This window comes from Astatotilapia calliptera, chromosome 22 (genome assembly GCF_964374335.1).
Source record: "Astatotilapia calliptera chromosome 22, fAstCal68.1, whole genome shotgun sequence".
Classification (NCBI taxonomy): Eukaryota; Metazoa; Chordata; class Actinopteri; order Cichliformes; family Cichlidae; genus Astatotilapia; species Astatotilapia calliptera.
Window position 1 is genome coordinate 4,040,768 of NC_137442.1, and position 20,378 is coordinate 4,061,145.

The 20,378-nt window shown below is 41.0% G+C and overlaps 1 protein-coding gene and 1 long non-coding RNA gene across 9 annotated transcripts in view; one reads left to right on the forward strand and one right to left on the reverse strand.

Annotated features, from left to right (window-relative positions):
* Positions 1-20,378, forward strand: part of LOC113014183 (uncharacterized) — a 71,751-nt gene that overhangs the window by 30,274 nt on the left and 21,099 nt on the right. For 5 of the 8 annotated variants that reach the window (XM_026155546.2, XM_026155547.2, XM_080296195.1 and 2 more), the window contains exon 2: positions 2,750-2,787. The exons of the other annotated variants lie outside the window; for them this stretch is intronic. In XM_026155546.2, coding sequence (XP_026011331.1) covers positions 2,750-2,787 — 38 coding nt within the window. The remainder of the gene's footprint in view (positions 1-2,749; positions 2,788-20,378) is intronic. 8 annotated transcript variants of the gene reach the window in all.
* LOC113014185 (uncharacterized) lies at positions 626-8,549 on the reverse strand. The gene is made up of 3 exons (XR_003270935.2): positions 8,510-8,549; positions 7,668-7,739; positions 626-1,282 (listed from the first exon to the last, which is right to left on the reverse strand). It is a non-coding gene; the product is annotated as an uncharacterized LOC113014185 (long non-coding RNA).

A 20,378-nucleotide genomic window follows, 5' to 3' on the forward strand; every position in this document is an offset into this window, starting at 1 on the left:
TGCACCTGGAACAAATTTTACTGACTCAAAATCTAAAAACCATTTTCATCTAGAACATCCTGTTTTGTTATTTATGAAGTATTGGACAGCTATTATAGCCTGACGGAAACGTGATGTGCTTCAGTTTTTAAGAAATACATTTAATTAACCAATAATTAAGGAAGGTGTCTTTCTTGGTCCTGAAATCTATGACCTGATGCTTGACAATGAACTCAAAAGGAGCTGAAGCCCACTGAACCAGCAGCTTGGAAGCATTCGTGCACGTTGTCTGGAATTTCCTTGGCAATTATAGAGTAGAGAACTGCGCCGTGTTTGCCACTGAAGATGCACTTATTCCATTCTTGTTTGACTTTTTTCCACCAAAATTTGGGCGATGTCAGGAATGCGAAAAGGTTTCATCAACATATAAAAGGTGATGGAAAACCGATATCAGGGAAAATGTAATCAAGCACGATGGCTGATGAGATGGATGAGCAGTACAAGCGTAACACAAGCGCCTCATTTTTTACCTGGTTTTCAGTAACATGCTTTAACATTTCTCTGGCATCGTTAATATACAGTGCAATGCATTAATAAACATTAATAAATTTGGTGGGAAAAGTCTAATTCAAGCACCAAATCTGAATAAAGTCATGCAGTTTAATGTAGTAAACACTCCTCGATTTACAGAAAAATAATTCATTACTGCAGAATGTTGACACTTGGTATAAATCTGCCATTGGATGCAAATTACTGTGGCATTTTCTACTGCCTGCTTACTGTAATCTCTGAGCTGGCACACTACATATACAACTTCAGGCACCTGCAGTACTGTGCAGAAGTCTTGAGCCATCCTTTCATCATATTTTGCTTCCAGTTAGTCTTTGAAGCCTCAGTCCAGTCCTCGGACTTGACCATTTTCAGAGAAATGCTTTCGTTTTTTTGTTAGGCCACTTGACACTGACCTATGAGTCATTTAAGCACACAAAAAGGAATCTATCTCAAGGCATACATCAGTGTTATGTCTACAGACTTCACAAAGGAGCAAAGAAGCAATTTAAAGTTTTAGCTTTTGGCATTTTGTTATGGCAGCCTGTTAAAACAGCACAATTTCTTCCCATTTCTTTAGTTAAATATATAAAAAATGCCAACGATAATACAGTTTGACAATCATAAAATGGTATGTTTGCACCAACAAGTTCATTCTCAGACAGCTGAAAACTTGGCATATCCTGGCATGGTGTGCAGTGTGTCGTTAAAACTATGTGGGTAAACTGGACAACTGGAGGAGGAATTGGCAGGTCTAAGAGAGAAAAAAAAAAGGGGGGGGGGGGGGGGGGAGAAAAATACTTAGCACAGGATCTGAAAGAGGCACTTAGCTCTTCTACTGTTCACAGAAGTATGATCAGAAATGGTTACTGTCAAGATGTCATTCTTAAGGCTGGAGACCAGAGAGAAAAGGCCGAGGTAAACTACACAAGAACTGGGTGGAAAATCAGTGGCAGCAGGTTTTATAGAGTGATTGATCCAAATGTAAAAATTCTGATTCAATTTATTGTCATTGTGAATGACAGTAAAGCGCTATCAGATTTCTTTTCTCAGATTTCCACCATGCATTACAATCTGAAAAGCATCTGACTGGCAACAGCTTTATTTTTCAGCATGACGCTGATCCCAAACACACTGCCAGTGCATTAAAAAGCAGCCGACATCCAAAACACAGCTTTGGATGTCCTTCAAGAAGCCTGGAAAATGATTCCTGAAATGACAAGAAATCATATCTAAAAGATCTTGTCTTGATGCACGCTCAATCATCCAGGTAAGGAAATCCCAGAAAGTCGATTCTGTTCATCTGGACTTAATGTTTTCTTCCACTGAAAACGTTAAGTCCAGATGAACAGAAAAGAGTTCAGACTATTAATTTTCAAGCTCATAAAAAACTGTCCTTTTGCCTTATGCACTGTATTCCCGTGTATAATTGCACCTATTTCCCATTTTTATAGAAAATTTTAAGAATGAAGGGGTGGCTCAAGACTTTTGCACAGTACTCCGGGGTATTAATGCTGCTCTGGTGCACAGTACATCCAGTAATGTAGCAAAAATAATGCAGGGCAGCCTGTTGTGTCTCATCATTGTTTCGTTTGTTGCTGGCTCTCACACAGAGTGCTAGCATGAGCTGCTACACTGACAGATTCATTGGATAACTTAATTTAGCATTAAGGTCATGCTCAAGGTCATCAAGGAAAGCAAGACGAGTGGTGAGTCAGCTGTCATCACAGTCTCTCTACTCTGCTCCACCAGAGAACAGTGGTCCCTGTTTTCTATTTTATTAGCACTAAATTATTAACTTTACTGGCAATAATAAGCATCCACTGTTATCACCCTCAGATATTTCAGAGTCATCTCTGGCCTCTATGACTCACACTCGTTGTGCCCTCTGCGTGCCAAAGCTTGGCGTGGATAATTAATCTAATTTTAGCTCGGTGTGTTTGTGCTCGAGTGTGTGTGAGAGAGAAATACTGGACGCCGTTGTCATTCCTCCACAGCGAGCAGGCCGAAGGCGGCTTCAGTGTGACATACTGTTATCTGCTTCTCCCTCTTGCTGTCAGTGTTTCTCCCTCACTGTATCTTCCTGTCTCACCTTCTCCTATCACAGACAGCTTAAACCGATTCCTGTTTTCTGCATGTGGCATCATACCTGTAACTACTGAAGCACCTGATAATGAAATCTTAAATTCATCTCATTTTCTCTCCCTCTCTGCCTCTCCAGCAGCAGATGCCGTGCCGGTACGGAAAGATGGGGATCAGGTAAAGTGCTATTATCTCTTAAAAAAAAAAAAAAAATTAATGCCTGCACCATTTGCTGCACACCTCAATCTATTTTTCCATTTTGCTGAAAGCCTCTGTGACAGAATGCAAAAGACACTCTGGTGCTGGCGTCCTCAGCTCTCCTGTTACATCTGAGCGCTCTCCAGCGTGAGAGTGGTAGCATGAGTGTTGATTTTTGGCCCCTCAAATATTATGGAGGTGAGAAAGAAGCGCTGTTACTCATCCAGAACTGTCTCCTGTTGTTACACAGTGTAGCCCTTAGAAATGTTAAAGACCCGCCCCCAAAGATACGTGGTGCTGCAAAAAAAAAATGTTTGCCCTCTTCCTGATCTCTTCATTTTTGGCATATGAGTCACACTTAAATGTTTCAGATCACACAACTTCTGATATTGGACAACAATAAGCTGGATAAATGAAAAAAATGCAGTTTTGCAAAGTTATCCAAACTTACCCCCAAAACCTAAAAACTGGTTGTGTCAACCTTGGCAGTACGGACTGCAGTGCAGTAACTGACAATGAGTCTTTCCCATCACTCAGGATGAATTCTGACACAGTTCTTTGTAGAATTGCTTTAATTGAGCCAGACTGGAGTTTTAAAGCCTGTTTAAGGTCACGCCAAATCAGATTTAAGACCAGACTTTGTCTAGGCCACTTGTTGGTGTGTTTTGCATCACTGTCCTGCTGTATAGCACGAGTGCCATCGAGCTTCAGGGCACAAACTCATGGCCAGACATTCTCCTTCAGATGTTTCTGTTAGAGAGCAAAATTAATGGTTCCATAAATTCATCCAGGTCCTGAAAGCTGTAAAGCAGCCCCAGACCATGACACTACCGCCTCCATGTTGTTATGTTCTTTTTATGAAATGCTGTGTTAATCCTACACCAGATGTAACAGGACTCAAACCTTCAGTCCACAGAAAAGTTTACCAGAACTCTTCATGTTTTCCTTTTGGCCAGCTGTGGTTTTCTCCTCTGAACTCTCCCATGGACACTATTCATGCTCAGTCTATTTGTTACTATTGAATCATGAACTCTGACCTTAAATGAGTGAGACCTGCAGTTGTTTAGGTTTTGTTCTGGTTTCTTTTGTGACCCTCTTGGAGTAAATCTGCTTGGGAAGCCTGGAAAGGTTCACTGCTGTTCCAAGTTTTCTCCGTTTGTGGATAATGGTTCTTACTGTGGTTTGCTGGAGTGCTAAAGCATTAAAAACGGCTTTGTAACCCATTTCAGGATGATATATGTCAGTTACTTAGTTTCTTTCGTGGATGTAACATGATGTGCTGCTTTTTGAGATAGTAAAGTTGGGATCATATTTTCTGAGACTTCTAGGGTCTGCTTGGGTCCCAGTGGTATAAATTTCATTAGAGAGTCAGCACCAGGGTCTGGATGGATGTCTGTATGCCTCCTGTTTTTTGTGATGAAGTCTCAACTATGCCTGCAGACATCAAATAAGTCAGGAATGGCTACTCGGCCGTTGGCCATTTCCAGCTGTTTGCATCCCCTGCAGAGTGTAATCTTTAGCCTACTTCACTTTGTGAGTCAGGTTCTATTTATGTGATTTATTGATTAAACTGACAGTAATCAGGCCGGGGTGCACCTGGTGAAATTTAAGTCTTGTCTCTGAAAAATGTGGTTAATTGCAGTTAATTCAAGATATAACAACAGACAGCAATTACTTTCACATAGGACCTGGTAGATTTGGTAGCTTTTGCCCTAATAAATGAAATCATCATTTAAAAACTGCATTATATTTTTACTCTGGTTATCATAAAGTTGTTTGATGATCTGAAACATCTAAGTGTGAGAAATATGCAAACAAATAAGAAATTCAGAACGGGGCAAATACTTTCTTACAGCACTGTATTTGCAAGCCTGTGTGTGTGTGTGTGTGTGTGTGTGTTTGCAGTGTATTGAGCGTAAAGTGTTCAGACAGTCTGTTTCAGTACATGGGAATTTACCTGAGTTAAAGGGAAAGCACTCCTTTTTGGGGCATCCTCCTCCCCCGCATTATCAAAAGTAAGAAAAGAGTTTGGTGGCACCACAGGGAGCTCTGTGAAGCCTGAATTATATCCTCAAATGTACCGAGTTGGTGCTGAAATGTGAAAATGAATCTGTAAGAAGTGAACCTACCCCAACTCTGAAGCCTCCATCGCAGCCTGAGCCCAGAGGCTCAAAGCTTGTTAGGTGATAATAATCGACCCCGTTTCCAGTCTGCTAGTTTGGATAAGACCCATCATCTCTACCTTCTACAGTGCTTTCTTTTTTTAACACAAGCACTCCAAAAACTATTGAGGTGTTGTTTTGGCCTCTCCAGCTTTTTATCTACACTGCTTATGTGTCGCTCGTCTTTAAGCTAAGCTTCTAAAAACTCAACAAGCATTTGGACCTGAAAATGATGCCAGACTCAGTGAGCAGATTAGGATAAAACACCCAAATCTGTGACTCCCAGTATATATACCACAAGACAAAATCAGAGCACTAAAGAAAGCTGAATAAAGCAAAAAACACTCTTTTATGTCCATAATCCTGTTTTGTGTATCGCTGTAAATAAGTGAATAAACATTTTAATTAAGAGCACAAGCCTTTTAATATGTCGGTCAGTGCATCTGGACACGATTCTTTCTAACAAACATGCAAGCCTGCCAAGGATTTCTTTCATGGCCAGACAGTGGGATGGTCTCATCTGGCTGAGTCAGTAATCTGCCCTCAATTCAACTGATTATTAATTTTACTGCTAAAAACCAGAGTCAAGGCAAAAACGCCCCAGTAGTGTGTCTGCTGTGTTGGTTTGGCAGCATCACTGTGAGTCACAGACTTCAGAGAGTCACTGAAACATTAAAAAAGGTGGAGTGACCAAGTGGCTGAGGCACACGTGACATGTCATTTAAATTTCAGAATTCATCTCAGTATTTTATTATTAATTGATCAGCTTTGCTGACCTATAAACTGGGTCTGAAACCTCCAGACAACCGAGGCTTTTCTGGGTTTCATTTTCAGTCTGACTCTGCTGGTGCTCCACCTTCCTGCCTCAGACTGTAGTTCAGATTAATTAGTGCCTCTAAATTGGCAGAGGTGTGAATAGTTGTCTGTCTCCATGTGTCACTTGTGTGACGGCCTGGCAGCTTGGACGTGCCCCATCTCTCACTCGGTGGTAGATGGGAAAGGCTCCAGCCACGTTGGATGAAAAGCAGGCGGAGATAGTGAGTGATGGATGGATGTCTGCTTAAGTTTGGCTTAAGGGAACTAAGAGCCATGAACAAAATCTCACCAGAAGATGAAGCTGAATGTCTCCACCTTACTCTTACACCTGTTCTACAGCAAACAAGCAACATATACCAACACTTCCTTTACTTTAGTGAATGAAAACATACTGTAATCATTGCATACAGTGTACTGCCAAACAGCCACAGGTGTGACCAAAACTAATGGGCTTCATTACAGTGTAGTGACCAAACGAGCCATCTGAACCTGAACCAGCAACGACTAGTGGACTGAGGATGTCCACTAGTCATTTAAAGACTGCAGCCTTTGCTGGCTCCACCCCGGGTAGTGTCACTCACTGTCTCCATTAACGAAAGTCATAAATGAGCAGAGGTGGGGAAAGAAAAAAAAAAAGAAAAAAAAAAAAAGAAAAGAAAACACACCACACTGAAAAAAAAAAAAAAAGGCTGCATGTCAAATATAACCAACGCTACATGTAACCAGGTTCTGTTTCTTCTGCATCAGGATGTATGATATGGAACAAACTGCTAAACTCTAGAAACTAATCTGACTCTCGGTGCACTGGTGACACTAAAAGCTGCATATTTCTGCGATGTTCAAAGCACGATTTGGTTAACGGAGAATGTGATTAACAGTTTCGTATAGCCCCTAAAATACCCAATATTTGTTTGGACATTTTTTAACTTCATCGATTTAACATTTTTAAATGTCTTCTGAAGGTTTTTCTGTCTTTTAGACAAGTTGAGGAGTCTGTTTTCTGTTCCTTGTCTAAATGACAGGTCAATCAAACACAAGGGACACCCCAACATTTTGAGTCATCCCTAGTGTAATCTTGAGGATTTAAAAAAGAATAATGGGATTGCTTATGTTTTAGAAGATGTAATCTCTCGTGGTAGAGGCTTCTTCAGTTCTAAAAACAAATGGTGGAGAGTCCTGGGTATTTTATTCCAAGTCGGGTTGTCTTTGTTTAAGGTGATCCTTAATGTCAATGACCCACTATTGATTCTGTGACTCATCACATGAGCTAAGGTGTGAAAAAGGTGTAGGTTTAGACCATCTCCAGGGGTGATGTCCACCCCATCGTGTGATGTGTTGAGGTCACCTGGGCAAAGTGTAAGTGGTGATTGAAGCACCTTGGAAGGGATTTCAAGACTGCATTGTCAGTGGCTTATAACAGATGTTGTAAGTCACTGCCTCTGTTCAATGATGCTCATTCACAGTGGACATAGATGGTGTGAAAGAGGAGTAAAGGAGGTCATCTGTCTTCTCTGTCCAAAATGTGAACACTGACATCCTCAAAAGACTGTCCTTTGTCCTGTAAATGCAAGTGTTCTCCTTTCTAAGCTCTCAGGACTGACCCGGATGAGTGAGAAGCTACACAGACGTACGTCCCCAGTTTAAATGCTGTTTCAGAGACTTTGGAAAGCAGACAAAAGGAATATTAATTTCAACTCCTGCACGTGTCACAACATCATGAAAAAGGAAAAGGGATGCTCTGTTGGGAGAAAATGGTGGTGTCACAGCCTGCAGGAGCTAGTATTAGTCAAACCTATGTGTACTCCTGTGTGTACGCCGGCACTCTCTGACTGTCTGTGTGTGACCGGGTGTGAAGGTGTGCCAGTGTTGATAGTCTCTTACCAAGGCCACAGAGCTGCTGTCCCCTGGGTTCAGGCTATTACTGAGCCATGTATCACTTCTCAGCTGTGGACCCTGGAGAGATGGAGAGGAGCAGAAAGAGTAAGAAAGGGAGACAAAACAGAGACGTCCGTCCTTTTTGTTGTTCCATCAGTGATTGATGCTTTATGTATGTGCTGCTGTCACTTTGTCTTTTAAGTGCTGTTATAGTAATAGTTAGTCCAGGTAACTTTTCTAACCCTTAAAGCCTGTTCCCTGTTGCTTTCTCCCTGTTTGAAGTGATGTACACTTACAGAAGCTTTGAGCTTTTACAACAAAACATTCCCAGCATTTTCAGACTTGTATAACTGAACAGTCATGGATACGATCAGCATTCTGGTATGAAACTGTCACGGGACAGTGTAGCAGGCAGGAAGTGGACCCAAATGCAGGAATCGTGACAAACGTGAACTCAAAGCACAGCTTCATTGGCTGGGAAATGGCAGATTTATTTAACTAGAGCATGAGGGGGGACTGCAACTAGAAAGTGAAGAAAACTAGAGGCTTAAGTACACACATGAGATAATCAGGGAGTTGGAACACACCAGGGAACACAGGTGAACTAAATCTGATTAACAGGACAGACTACTAACAAAATAAAACAAGATGTAACGCACACTGAGACTCAGACACGTGGACTTGACTGTCACAGCCGGGTTGGTTGGTGTGTTTGAGGAGCGGACCCAAAAGCAGAAACCAGAAAGACGTAGAAACAAAATGACAATGGTGAAAACTAAATTATAACCTGAACTGGGAAAGCTAAATCTAGACATGGAAAACTCTACATACAAACATAAACCACGAACCTGAGAAACCGAATGCTTCAGATGAGCTAAACAGATGACCTGACAATGAACAGAGCGAGACAGAGGACTTAAATACACAAAAGGATAATGAGGGAAGTGGAAACACCTGGGGAAACACAGCTGACACAAATGAACATGATGCCACAGCGGGACTCTTCAAAATAAAACAGGAAACATAATGGGACATGACAACAAGAGCTTGACAACATAGAACACACAGACATGAGACACGTGACAAACTGGGGAGACGCGAAACATGAGGAGAGACACATGAGAACAGATAAGGGAGACGAAAGCACGGGCAAAACTGAAAGTTAAACATAGAGGACAAAACAGATAAAAACTCAAAACTAAATGGACCTTGATGATAACATAGATTATACTAAACCTTAATTAAAAGTAACATAAGAACTTAACATATTCAAATATAACCTAAGAAATCAAAAATACAAAATAAGCTCAAAATGCTGGGTCACAGACCGAGCACCCTGACACTTGACTAAACAGACAGACTGATGAAACACTGAGATGGACATGGGACCAGGACTGCAGATGTATTAACTAGACAAGACGGGGAACACAGACGGTCACGGTGACAGAACACAGAGAGACCAGACAGACACGGGGGCACGACTGTGGAGACTGGAGGTGAACAAACACGGAGACGAGACGGAGACGGACTGGACAGGAAAGAGGAGCTAAAATAAAACAAGAAATCAGAAGCTGCATGTAAAACAAACTCAGAGCCACTAGAACATAACATATTCAGTAACATGAACATAGATGTTCACATAACTTTATGATAAATCCATTAAATAGATGCCACACTCAGTTTACTCCACATTTCTTGTCTTTTTTTATCCTGACATATCAGTGAAATTTATTTCTTTTTAAAAAGTGAGAATTAAAGAGCAGTTAACATGGCAGGAGAAGGTTAAATCTCCACAAAGGTTGCAGAAGTCTGTATCTGTGTGCATCACATAGCCACTGGTGTAAAAGGAAATTTCAATAAAGCAAGCTACATTAACCTGCTCCCTTTTTCACCATGGGTCACCACAGCATGGAGCTGTTTTATAAACCAGATGCTCTTCCTGAAAAACGCCACAAAAGACTTGTGTCGCCTTCTGGGATTGAACCAGAGATCTTTTACATACTAGGTGAATGTGTAAACCATAAACTACTGAGCCACTATTAAAGGAAACTTACACAATGGACATTTACATAAAAATTCAAAGTAGTTTCCCAAATTGCTTAAAATAACTTTGCTTGTTGTTTTAAAATAAAATAAAAAAAAAACATTATTTCCTGTTGCTGTCAACAGAACATCAAGAACGAGCACAAAAACACTGGTTTTATGCAGGAATACATCAGACCAGCCAACAACATGGCTGTGATAGAAATGCATCCTGCAAGCCTGTTACATCAGCGTGTATAAATGCATGGGTTGCACCCGCCTGCCACCGTGAGAAGCACCTGGAACATTGGCATTGCAAGGCATAGTTGTTATTCAGCGGTCACGGCATCAGAAACAGAATTCAGTTTTGATCAAGTGCTGTTTGCATTGAGCTCTGATCCCGCAGCAGCCTTTGAGTTGTTTACCTCCATAAACACGACTCCTCTGTGTAATTTATTGGCCTGCACAGAGGCCAGCAGGTGGAGAGAGATGAGGAGCTCGGAGAGATGATTCAGACTCAGAAACAGGGAGTTCTTGACCAAGTGCGACAAACCAAACGCTACAGACTGACAGACAGAATAAATCCTATTCAACTAGATTCAAATGCAAGTAAAACAGAAGAATTCAGGCCGTGAAGATCGAAACATCGACAATGATCTCATGGCTTGATCTAAATAGAAATTTGGAAGTTAACAGAATGTTCTCATTGCTTTATTTTCTGCCTCCTAGTCTCCTCTGTCCTCCTCCCTTCTGCTTCTGATCAAAAATAATCTCAGTACATCTTGAACTTGTCTACATAAATGGCCTGTATTTATATAGCGCTTTACTAGTCCCTAAGGACCCCAAAGCGCTTTACATATCCAGTCATCCACCCATTCACACACTGGTGATGGCAAGCTACATTGTAGCCACAGCCACCCTGGGGCGCACTGACAGAGGCGAGGCTGCCGGACACTGGCGCCACCGGGCCCTCTGACCACCACCAGTAGGCAGCGGGTGAAGTATCTTGCCCAAGGACACAAAGATCGAGACTGTCCAAGCCGGGGCTCGAACCGGCAACCTTCCGATTACAAGGCGAACTCCCAACTCTTGAGCCACAATCACCCCACATGTTCAAGGATGTCCCAATTCCTAAAATGCATCTGGAGGACAGAGGATCGAAGATACACAGGTATATTCTTTGCAGATTTATTACCTCTAGAAGACGCCTGCAAAATCTTTGGATTATCCAAACAGCGGCACTCGGAGCGATCTATGAGCAGTTAGTCCTTCGTTTGATAAGATGTTTCAGTTATTTAAGGTGGTCACATCCATGATGAAACTTTCTGCTCTTGAACGTTTGTGTGATTTAAAAAAAATGTTTCTTTTCAGACGGCGCTGTAAATTTAATTAAAAGCAGCACTAAATATAAAAGCTGTCATGAACACTGTTACGCTCGTATGACATCAGACATCAATAAATACAGATGTAGGCTGTAACAAAGCAGAGCAGATAATGCAGCTGTGCTAAATGTCATAATTTATTGATATGGCAATAAAATGAGCTCCAAAGCAAGTCTGTCTCATAGTTAAAAGCCTGTCTCCTCGGCTCCTTTCTCCTTGTAACTCCTCCCCCGTCTCCTATGCCCTGCTCTGGTTGAAGGGACTAAGAGACGAGGGGAGCATGTATAAAGCGAAAAATGAGAAAAGGAACAGGCCTGCAGCAAAGCTAATGCAGAAATGTCTATAGCTTGAATTCCTTCTAGCGGTTTGCAGGGGGAGACTGCGTCTGGTTGCAGTTGTATGGAAAAATGAGCCTACATTTCATTTCACCTCACTAAACACTTCTCAGATTAATTCATGGTCTTAAACACTTTCAATTTAAAAACAAATACTTGGTACCATTTACTGTAAAACAGATGATAAAACTCTGCCAGTTAGAGCGTGGTGAACAAGTTATTAATATCGTACCATCCTTTGATAAGCAATGACCAAAATGGTCAAAATGTTTAGTGCTTCCAAACAGTAGCCCAGAGGAGGTTTTCTGTCCATCACGTTTAATTAGTGGCACCCGAGGTAGCTGTAGCTGTCACTCAGGATGCTGCGGTCAGAAAAGCATTTGAAGTCCTTTTTTATAAAAGGTGCCCAACTGAACTCATAATTCTTACCCTATTAGATGAGCCAGTGGCACTGCTGATCTGATCTACTCTGTTCTTAATTATCCATCCATCATCTGCTGCTTATCTGGGTCAGGTGCCCACACCTCCTTCTCACCAGCCCCCTCCTCCTTCTGGGGAAATAAAGGGGTGTTTCCAAGCCAGACATTAGTGCTCGCACTAAGCACTGATTCACTGTATACTGTGCTCAAACACAGTTGCCCCTCCTCTAAATTCCCCTGTACTCACACTGCTCACTGATCTGCGCCCGAGAGTTTGTCTCAGCATCTCAGCCTCTCTCTCACACTCTCTCTTTTGAGATGTGCTCTTGCACAGTTCTCTTCACAATTGTATGCATTTTGGGACTTAATTGGGGAAGCAGTGACACGCTGCCCTGTGTCACAGGTTAAAGTGAGTTTCATGAAGGCAGCATTGGAGTGAGGACAGTGATCACACTGTGTGATGTACCTGAGTACAACTGAGGTCCAGCTTTTCAAGCAGACCAGGGCGCGATTTATTTAACTCTACCCAAGCATGGCATCTGATCACTGTAGCCAAACAAGCTGGATTTTTGGGTTCAAACATGTGCAGGCACGGCTATTACAGCACGGCTCTTCAGCATTTCCTGCTGTCTCCTCCCAGTTGGACATGTCTGAAATGGTAAATGGACTGGTTCTTATATAGCATATTTCTATTCTATCTTAGCACTCAAGGCTTTACACAACTTGCCTCATTCCTTTGACCACAGGTGGAGGTTTAATGAGAATGCAATAAATCTAAGATAAAATAAATCTAAATAAAGCTCCGAGTGAAAGCTCAGACAGTCACTCATTTCAAGTGCATGTATCAGTGAAACCCACAGCTTGTGGCTACAGGTGAGGTTAGGATCATAGATAAACTAAAACTTTACAGCACAAACCAGTGAACATGAAAATCAAAGGAATGAGCTCATCATGCTGGACTCACATTGCACATTAAATACAAAAGTGCAGAAAACATCCCTGCAGCATTAGGCTCGGTGAAAGGCGCATTAGTTGAAACATCAGCCTGTCTGATCAATACCGAGTGCTCCGACCAGATCTCCTCCGAGGATATAAGCCTTCCAGAATCTGAGTCACAGGATGGAAAACACAAACAGATCAGACGGCGTTTCAGCTGCAGTCACAGGACCTATTTTGTCTTCATTAGTTTGTGATTTAAAACAAGTTTCTTGAAAACTGCTGGAAGATCTGTACCGACTGTAATGTTTCCCATTGGAATGTAAAACCGAAAAAAAGCTTCTGAAACTGCATTTTCACATCATTTGAAACCAGAATTAAAGAAGATTAGCTCGTCTTTTAGAAAGATGATCCCACGGCTCTGATTTTGAAATGACACGTAGTACAAGCCCGATCTCCGGATTTAATTATGCACCATTAGGTTCTGTTTGTGACTCACTGTTATGCACCCACTGAGCTGCTTTAACCCCTTTAACCCAAATGCCATCCAAAGTTTTAATTACATCCTCAACTGTATTATTTAAAATATTTTTTCTGTCCCTCCCAAGTAAAAGCATCATAGTGAGTCATGGATCAAGTTAAATGAGAAAAGGCAAATCGTTAATAGCTGAGAAGTTCAAAGGGCAGTAAAAGAAAGAAAGAAGGATAACTGTTTTTCTTTAACTTGTACTCCCTACATTTGAGCACAAATATCAAAATATTTCTCTTCAAAACAGCTTCATTACTTTAGGTTCAACACATCTGAGCGGAGTTATTAATTATGTCAAAGCAGTTGGAAAGAATGATATTATACTCCGTTATCAATGCTACTGATGTAAAATGAAAGAGGCCACAAACATATCATTTATGCATCATTTATTGCACTACACTCGGGCCACTATACGCAGGCCAAGGTGTAGATGTCAATCAGTTTTGGTTGCGGTGCTTCGGCAAGTGTAAATGTAGTAACATTTTCTAAGTGGCAGGTAATTAAAAAGGCAACTTTCCAGCAGATATCAGCAAACACACAAACTGTTTCTGTGCAGTTTCTGTATTTCCCAGGGAGACAAATGAAAGGTCAGTGCACAGTTCACTCTCAGAGATGGAGAAAGATGTATTATTCTATTTATACAACATGAGGTTCAGTTAGCCTCGCACACAAATAGCTGGTAGAAGTGACCTCCAAAGAACTGCCGTTTACTTTTGTACTTTGAGTATATGTCTGAACTTTTTCACTTTAATGTGAGTCAGTACTTCAGCTTTTACCAGAGTATTTTCTAACACATGTATCTGTACTTCTACTTGAGTGATGGATGTGTGCACCTCTGATTATATTTCAAGAAAGAAGAAAATAACCCCAATTATCAAGTAGCCATATCTTTGTCTGATGCAGCTCGTGTCAGGATAGACTTGGACTAACTGTGACCCTGGAGGATGAATAGATGTAGAAATTTGACAGCTGGATAGGAGGTAGTTATTATTGAATAAACTGTGTCCTTCAGGGAAAAAGCCATGAAGCAGGACTGCAGCATAAAGCGCTGATTTACTCAACAGTTGAGCTGAGAATGTCAGTTTATTGAGAGACGTTCACCGTTATCGTGTTTGAAGGGATTTTAGTTTCAGCTCACACACGTCTCGCTCCAGTTCAGGGAAATGCGCTACTGAGCTGGAGCTCAGCAGAGATACAAATACAGAGTCGATTTGAATACAACATACACACATACACACGTACTGATGATTAGACCTTTTTTGCCTTTGGTTGAACCTCCACCTTCACACACTGAGGCGTTCTTTATGACTCCGAACTCTGAAATGTCCAATAACAGAGAGACTTTGATTATTGTAAATTTATAGTTCAAACTTATACTCACAGTTATTAATTAGATTGTCCGACCTTGAACCTTGAATAATTCAGAGGCTAATACTTTAAGATTTCAAGGCTCCTGCTTTCTTCTGTTACATGTGAGACGTTCAGACTGAAAGTGAACCAGTTGTTGCATAGATTTAAACATCAGCCGTATTCAAATTTGAGTGAAATGTCTTAACAACAACTGGATAGATTGTTATAAAATAAAGTTAAATGCCCTCCTCAAGATGAAAACTCATCTAGCACCATCAAACATTGTGTTTAGTGTTAATTAGCAAATGTCAGCACGTCATCACACTAAATGCAGATGGTCATGGTGTGACAATTGCAACTATGCCAAGTCAGCATGTAAGTTAAGCTATGCTGACATTAGCAGTCAGTGCACAGGACTCCTCTGCCTACAAGTACAACATGCCTTTAGATCAGAAAACTACATCCCTAACACCACCTGACTATGATGGTACAGGTGAGGCTGCGGACTCCAGGACTGTTCTGTGCTTTCTGATGTCGAGACACCAGAATTAGATTCAGAGGATCCTCCTGTTTGGGAATGTACGGAGAAGAGGCCGTACATGCAGATGCCTGAAGTAAAAAGTCAACAAAGTCCAAAACTTTCGGTCAAAATGACGAAGCAAAAAGAGTCAGGCAATCAGGAAGATGGAAGTCGTGAGGTTAATAAAGAAAAACAGGTTTATAAGTAATTAAAGGTTGACAGCTGGGAAACACACGATGCACCAGAGAACAAAGGGAAATTTGGGAGAATATAGGCCGAGGTGCAGATAAGAAACTGGCTGATTAAGAAAAACTCTGAAAGAACACGAGTACAAGTAACTAAAGTGTAAGATAAAGACTTTACAAACAAGGCTCCAAACTCCCTAACCACGATAAGGTCATGTTCTCTGAGCCATTTCTCAGCTGTTTTTCCTGCTTTGGCAATCGGCTGGAATTGGAGAGGAAGGGCTGGACTGTCAAAGTAACCTACACAGTATTTCCAGGACCTACATTTGCAGGCAGAACACAACTTTATCACAAGATAAACAGTGTGGTCACATCACCACTCAGTACTTTGTTGGTGTTGCTCATTGGTGTAAATGCCTAGAATTGTTTGGCAAATACTGAAGACCGGTGATTTCTAACTAATAACCTTATTGTGAAAGCAGTAACTTATTCAAAGGCCCAGAATTTGAGAATAAGACTTTTTTATTAACACGCTACACTGCAGATCTGAGGGGTAACTTTGGGTTTCTCAGTTTTGAAAAGCCATATCTTCCTTATCCGCGAGTAAGGCTCCACCCCAAACCAATAAAAGATGAGCGTAAACATTTTCTTAGCAGATATTTGTCAGCTGGTCCTACGGTCAGTAGGTCTCACTGAGTGTAAAGAACCAGTTACACCTCATATGTGTGTGTACTGATGTAGAGGTTTTGTCTGCGTGGTGACAACTAGTATTCAGTTCAATACTCAGCGAGTACTCGTGCCCTCATAGCTGGTATAAATGGTACGGAGCTGTTTGCACTAGGTATAATTGTCCCATAAGAACCCAGATGTAGTCTACAGAGAGCAGAAGCAGGATGGGAAATAATAATTTTACAAATGAACTGTGATTCAGGAAGAATAACTAAGTGTGTTTAGCGCTGCGGGGAGGAGATCTGGAGCAGGATGCTCAAAGATTAACCAGCAGTTTAGGCTAAAGATAAGCCCAGCTCTCATTTTTAGGAGTTACGAGTACCAGCAAATAGCACATTAAAGGATAAAGAAAGTTATAAAAGCGTAAATACTGAAAGCATCTATGAATCGCTGATTGGCTTTAAGCTTAGAGGACAGATAATTGTGAATTATCAACGTGGGTGCAAAGTCTTATAGCTTGAGTTTGCATTGTTGTACTAATATGGGCATGTGCTTCAGTTAAAGAGGAGATGGCTTTTTTCACAGTTGCATGATTTCCTGCAGGACGCAAACAGAAGCTGACAGAGGTCATAAGTGACTCAATGGGCCTTTAACACTGAATACATTAGCCGCTAACAAAACATTTCCTAAAACAGAAGCGGTTCATGCTGCTGTTGAACGTATTCTCTCATGAGTGTTAGTCATACATTTATTAAGATTACAATTAGACGATATCTTCTTCTTTGCCTTGAATTTGTAAGCTTCTTGTTGCTGAGTGTGTTTATTACTGTTTGAGATTAAATAAAGACTTATTCATTATGTCCACTAACATTATTTTGGGGGCTAAACTGGGTCAGTCAGTCACTAGTACTGTTTGTGTCGAGATATGGTTAAAAAGACTAAAAATACTGATAAGATACTGAAAAGACCAAAATAATGATACTTATACTCAAAGTGATCATTTAGCTGGAATCCATGTAAAAACGACACAGGTGTAAAATACCAGATGACAGGTTTTTTTTAAATTTATTTCTGTTTAGTGTATGACATTTAGTTGAGTTGTGAGTCCAGCAGATGTTCAACTGTCTTTGACTATAAACTGATTATGAAGCCCATCTATTTGCTTCACTTTCTGCTACATTTTATTTTACAAGGTTATGAAATAATAAGATTTTCAGTCTCAGAGAGTGAAAGTGATGTCAGGTTAGTATTCAGCATGGAGAGGTAGAGTCAGTTGGATCAGCGCGTCCCATCACTGAATCAACTATTAACCGAATATTTCCTAAACAGAAACCGCAGATATTTTGCTGTTTTCGTGTATATTCTCATCTGGCTAATACTCTAATACACTAACACAGTGATTACAGCGATATGATACCTTCTTTGTTGCCTCGGCTCTGTGAGCGACGCACTGCCGAGCGCGTTCATTAGCATTTGAGATTAAACGAAGCATTATTCAATTAGATCGGTGTAATCTGTCAGCTGTGTTGGCTTTACGCAAAGTTTTAGTGATTAACACCCCAAACTAACATGTTTGTCCAGGAAAATGAGTTTCTAATCAACGGGAAGGTTAACAAATGTAACTTATTAGCATATTTATTGCTCACATCTAACACTGAGCAAGGTGTGCTTGCATCTGAATGAATCACCCGCTAACACGACCGTCTTTGTTAAATCCCTCTGCCGTCTCAGAAGCTGCTTTGTTAGAAAAGGATTATTCTTATTCCTCATTCTCCTGTCATGAAAATAAACATCTGATGTGAATATAGATCTGCTGAGGAAGTGAAAGGAGCCAGTAGTAATTCTGTTTCTGCTCGCCCGTGGTTTCAATTTGCTAACCGTCGTCAGTATTTGACACCAGATGAAAAATGTTAATCAGAGCAGTAAGGGCTTAAAACCAAGTGAGAGTCACATTCACACTCATTCATGGAGATGTAGAGCTAAAGAGTTTCTGTGCGCAGCAGCTGCTGATTAAAGCATGAATAAAGTAGAGGCCGGGCGCTTTAATATTTTATTACCGCTGGTGCACTGCTTTCCATTTTTATTCCTTTTTATTGCCATCTTCAAATATGAGTGTCCACCAGCCATATTACTGACACTGGCAGGATGGGGGGTATCGTTTTCACCTTGTGAGTCTGTCTGTGTCTCGCTGTGGCAGAATACAATCCTGTTGACAACTACTGCAGCGAGAACTACCGCAGATGGTGGCTATGTTAATTTCAGTTGACAGATATTGTCAAGACAACAACGTCATAACTATCAAAGATACAGTCAGGAAGCTTACAGGCGTGTAGTTAACCTCTTAAACGACTTATCCAGGTTAATGACCATCCTGTTTTTTGTCATCAATGACTTGGCTGATTTTAAGATGTTAAGTTCCATGATGAGTGTAGTCTATCCTTGATTGGTATGGAGCACTAATTCCACTGAAATTAGAGGAGAGGCAGCACAATTTATTCATGTAAGTAGTAAGATGGTGTTTAATAGGACTTTCAAATGATGCAAAATATCCTGAAACATGTGTTGTTGTTACATTATTACACGAGTACTGAGCAGTCAAATGTATGCATTTAGTGCTCTGTACGTTAAAACAATAATTTTAAAACTAATTCTAAAATCTATTGGGAGCCAATGTAAAGAACATAAAATAGGAGTGATGTGAGTTCGCTTGCTAGAGCGAGTTAGTTTTGTAGTTTGTTTTGGCTGCTGCGTTTTGTATAGCTTGGAGGCGAGAAAGAGATGATTTATCCAAGCTGGTAAACAGGGAATTACAATAATCTAAACGCGTGATCACACAAATGCATGGACAATTTTTTCCAGTTCAGCTAAGGAGACCATATGTCGCAGTTTAGAAATGTTCCTTAAATGAAAGAAACAGGAACGAGACAGAGATTTCACGTGTGAGTCAAGGCCCAGAGAAGAGTCAAATATTACTCCAAGACTTTGAATATTTATTTAGCAGAAGAACAGAAAGGGGCAAGAACCTGACTGATTTTAGAATATAGATCAGGAGGAGCTATGATCATGGTCTCTGTCTTATTCATGTTTAAAACAAGGTAACTGTTAGAAAGCCAATCAGAGATTTGAGTTAAAGCCTGGACTAGGGTGGACAGCTGATGAGGCTTAAAGGACATATACAGCTGAATGTCATCGGCATAGAAATGATAAGACAGGTCACTAAAAGACTGAATAATGCCAGCTAAAGGAAGCATATAAAAAGAAAATAATAATGGACCCAAAACTGAACCCTGTGGAACCCCGCAGGTTAGGGCAGCAGTGTTAGAGGAGAACCTATCAGTCCTAACAGAAAAAGTCCTGTCTGATAAGTAGGAAGAAAACCAGTCTAAGGCAGTGCCAGATACACCAGCCAGAACCTTCAGCCTGTTGAGTAGGATTTTGTGGTCGATGGTATCGAAGGCTGCGCTAAGATCTAGCAAAATGATCACGGAACAATTTCCTGCATCAGATGCCATTAGTAGATCATTATAGACCCAATTGTCAGAGTACCTGGATGATCTAGATGATGAGGATACATATTTACATTTCAAATATCTATATTTAAAAACTCTGTGAACATCTACGTGTAAAATTTCTGTGCTGTGTGAAAATAATACAAGGATCAGTGTGCAGCATAACCAGCTACTCTTTCCATGAATCATATAAATTCTAGTTTATGTTTAATGTAAATGTTAAAAACCTGTGTTGATGCAGCGGCGGCTGCAGTGTGGGGAGCAGAAGATAAAGTTTGGCATTTACTTTGACATAAAGTTTAGGGCATTTTCACCTCTCCTGCGGTCTGATATGTGGCTTTGAACGGTACAACTGCGATAACAAGCTCGGAGTGCCAGTGGAGAAACTCTTCAGGGCACCGTGACAAAGAGTCTGACGTAAAAACAAATAAAAAAAAGGAAAAGAAAAAAATCCTTTTGACAGCTGTCGACTTGAATCCTCCGGAGCAACCACAGTTTCAACGTGTTCCTCTTTCACTCTTTGTGTCTGCTGTACAGTGTGATGAATGTGCATGATTGCATCCGTGTGTGTGCATGTGAGGACATGGCACTTTGGTCTGGCCACCCATCAGATTTGCTGTTGCCCCCAGCAACAGTGTCACTCCTCGGTGGGTTCCATTGGTTACCTAAACATTCAATGCAGCGTGTATAAGCGAAGAGGGCGAGTGCAGCTGATCGCATTCACAGCGCCACACTCACACGCGATTGCACTTTCTCCTCCCGCTCGTCTACTTGTTCCTCTCTAAAGTCTGACTCAGCTGATTAAAATAAAGCCTTTTAAGTCTTGTGAGATTAGACTGTTGTAGTAATGTTCACACATAC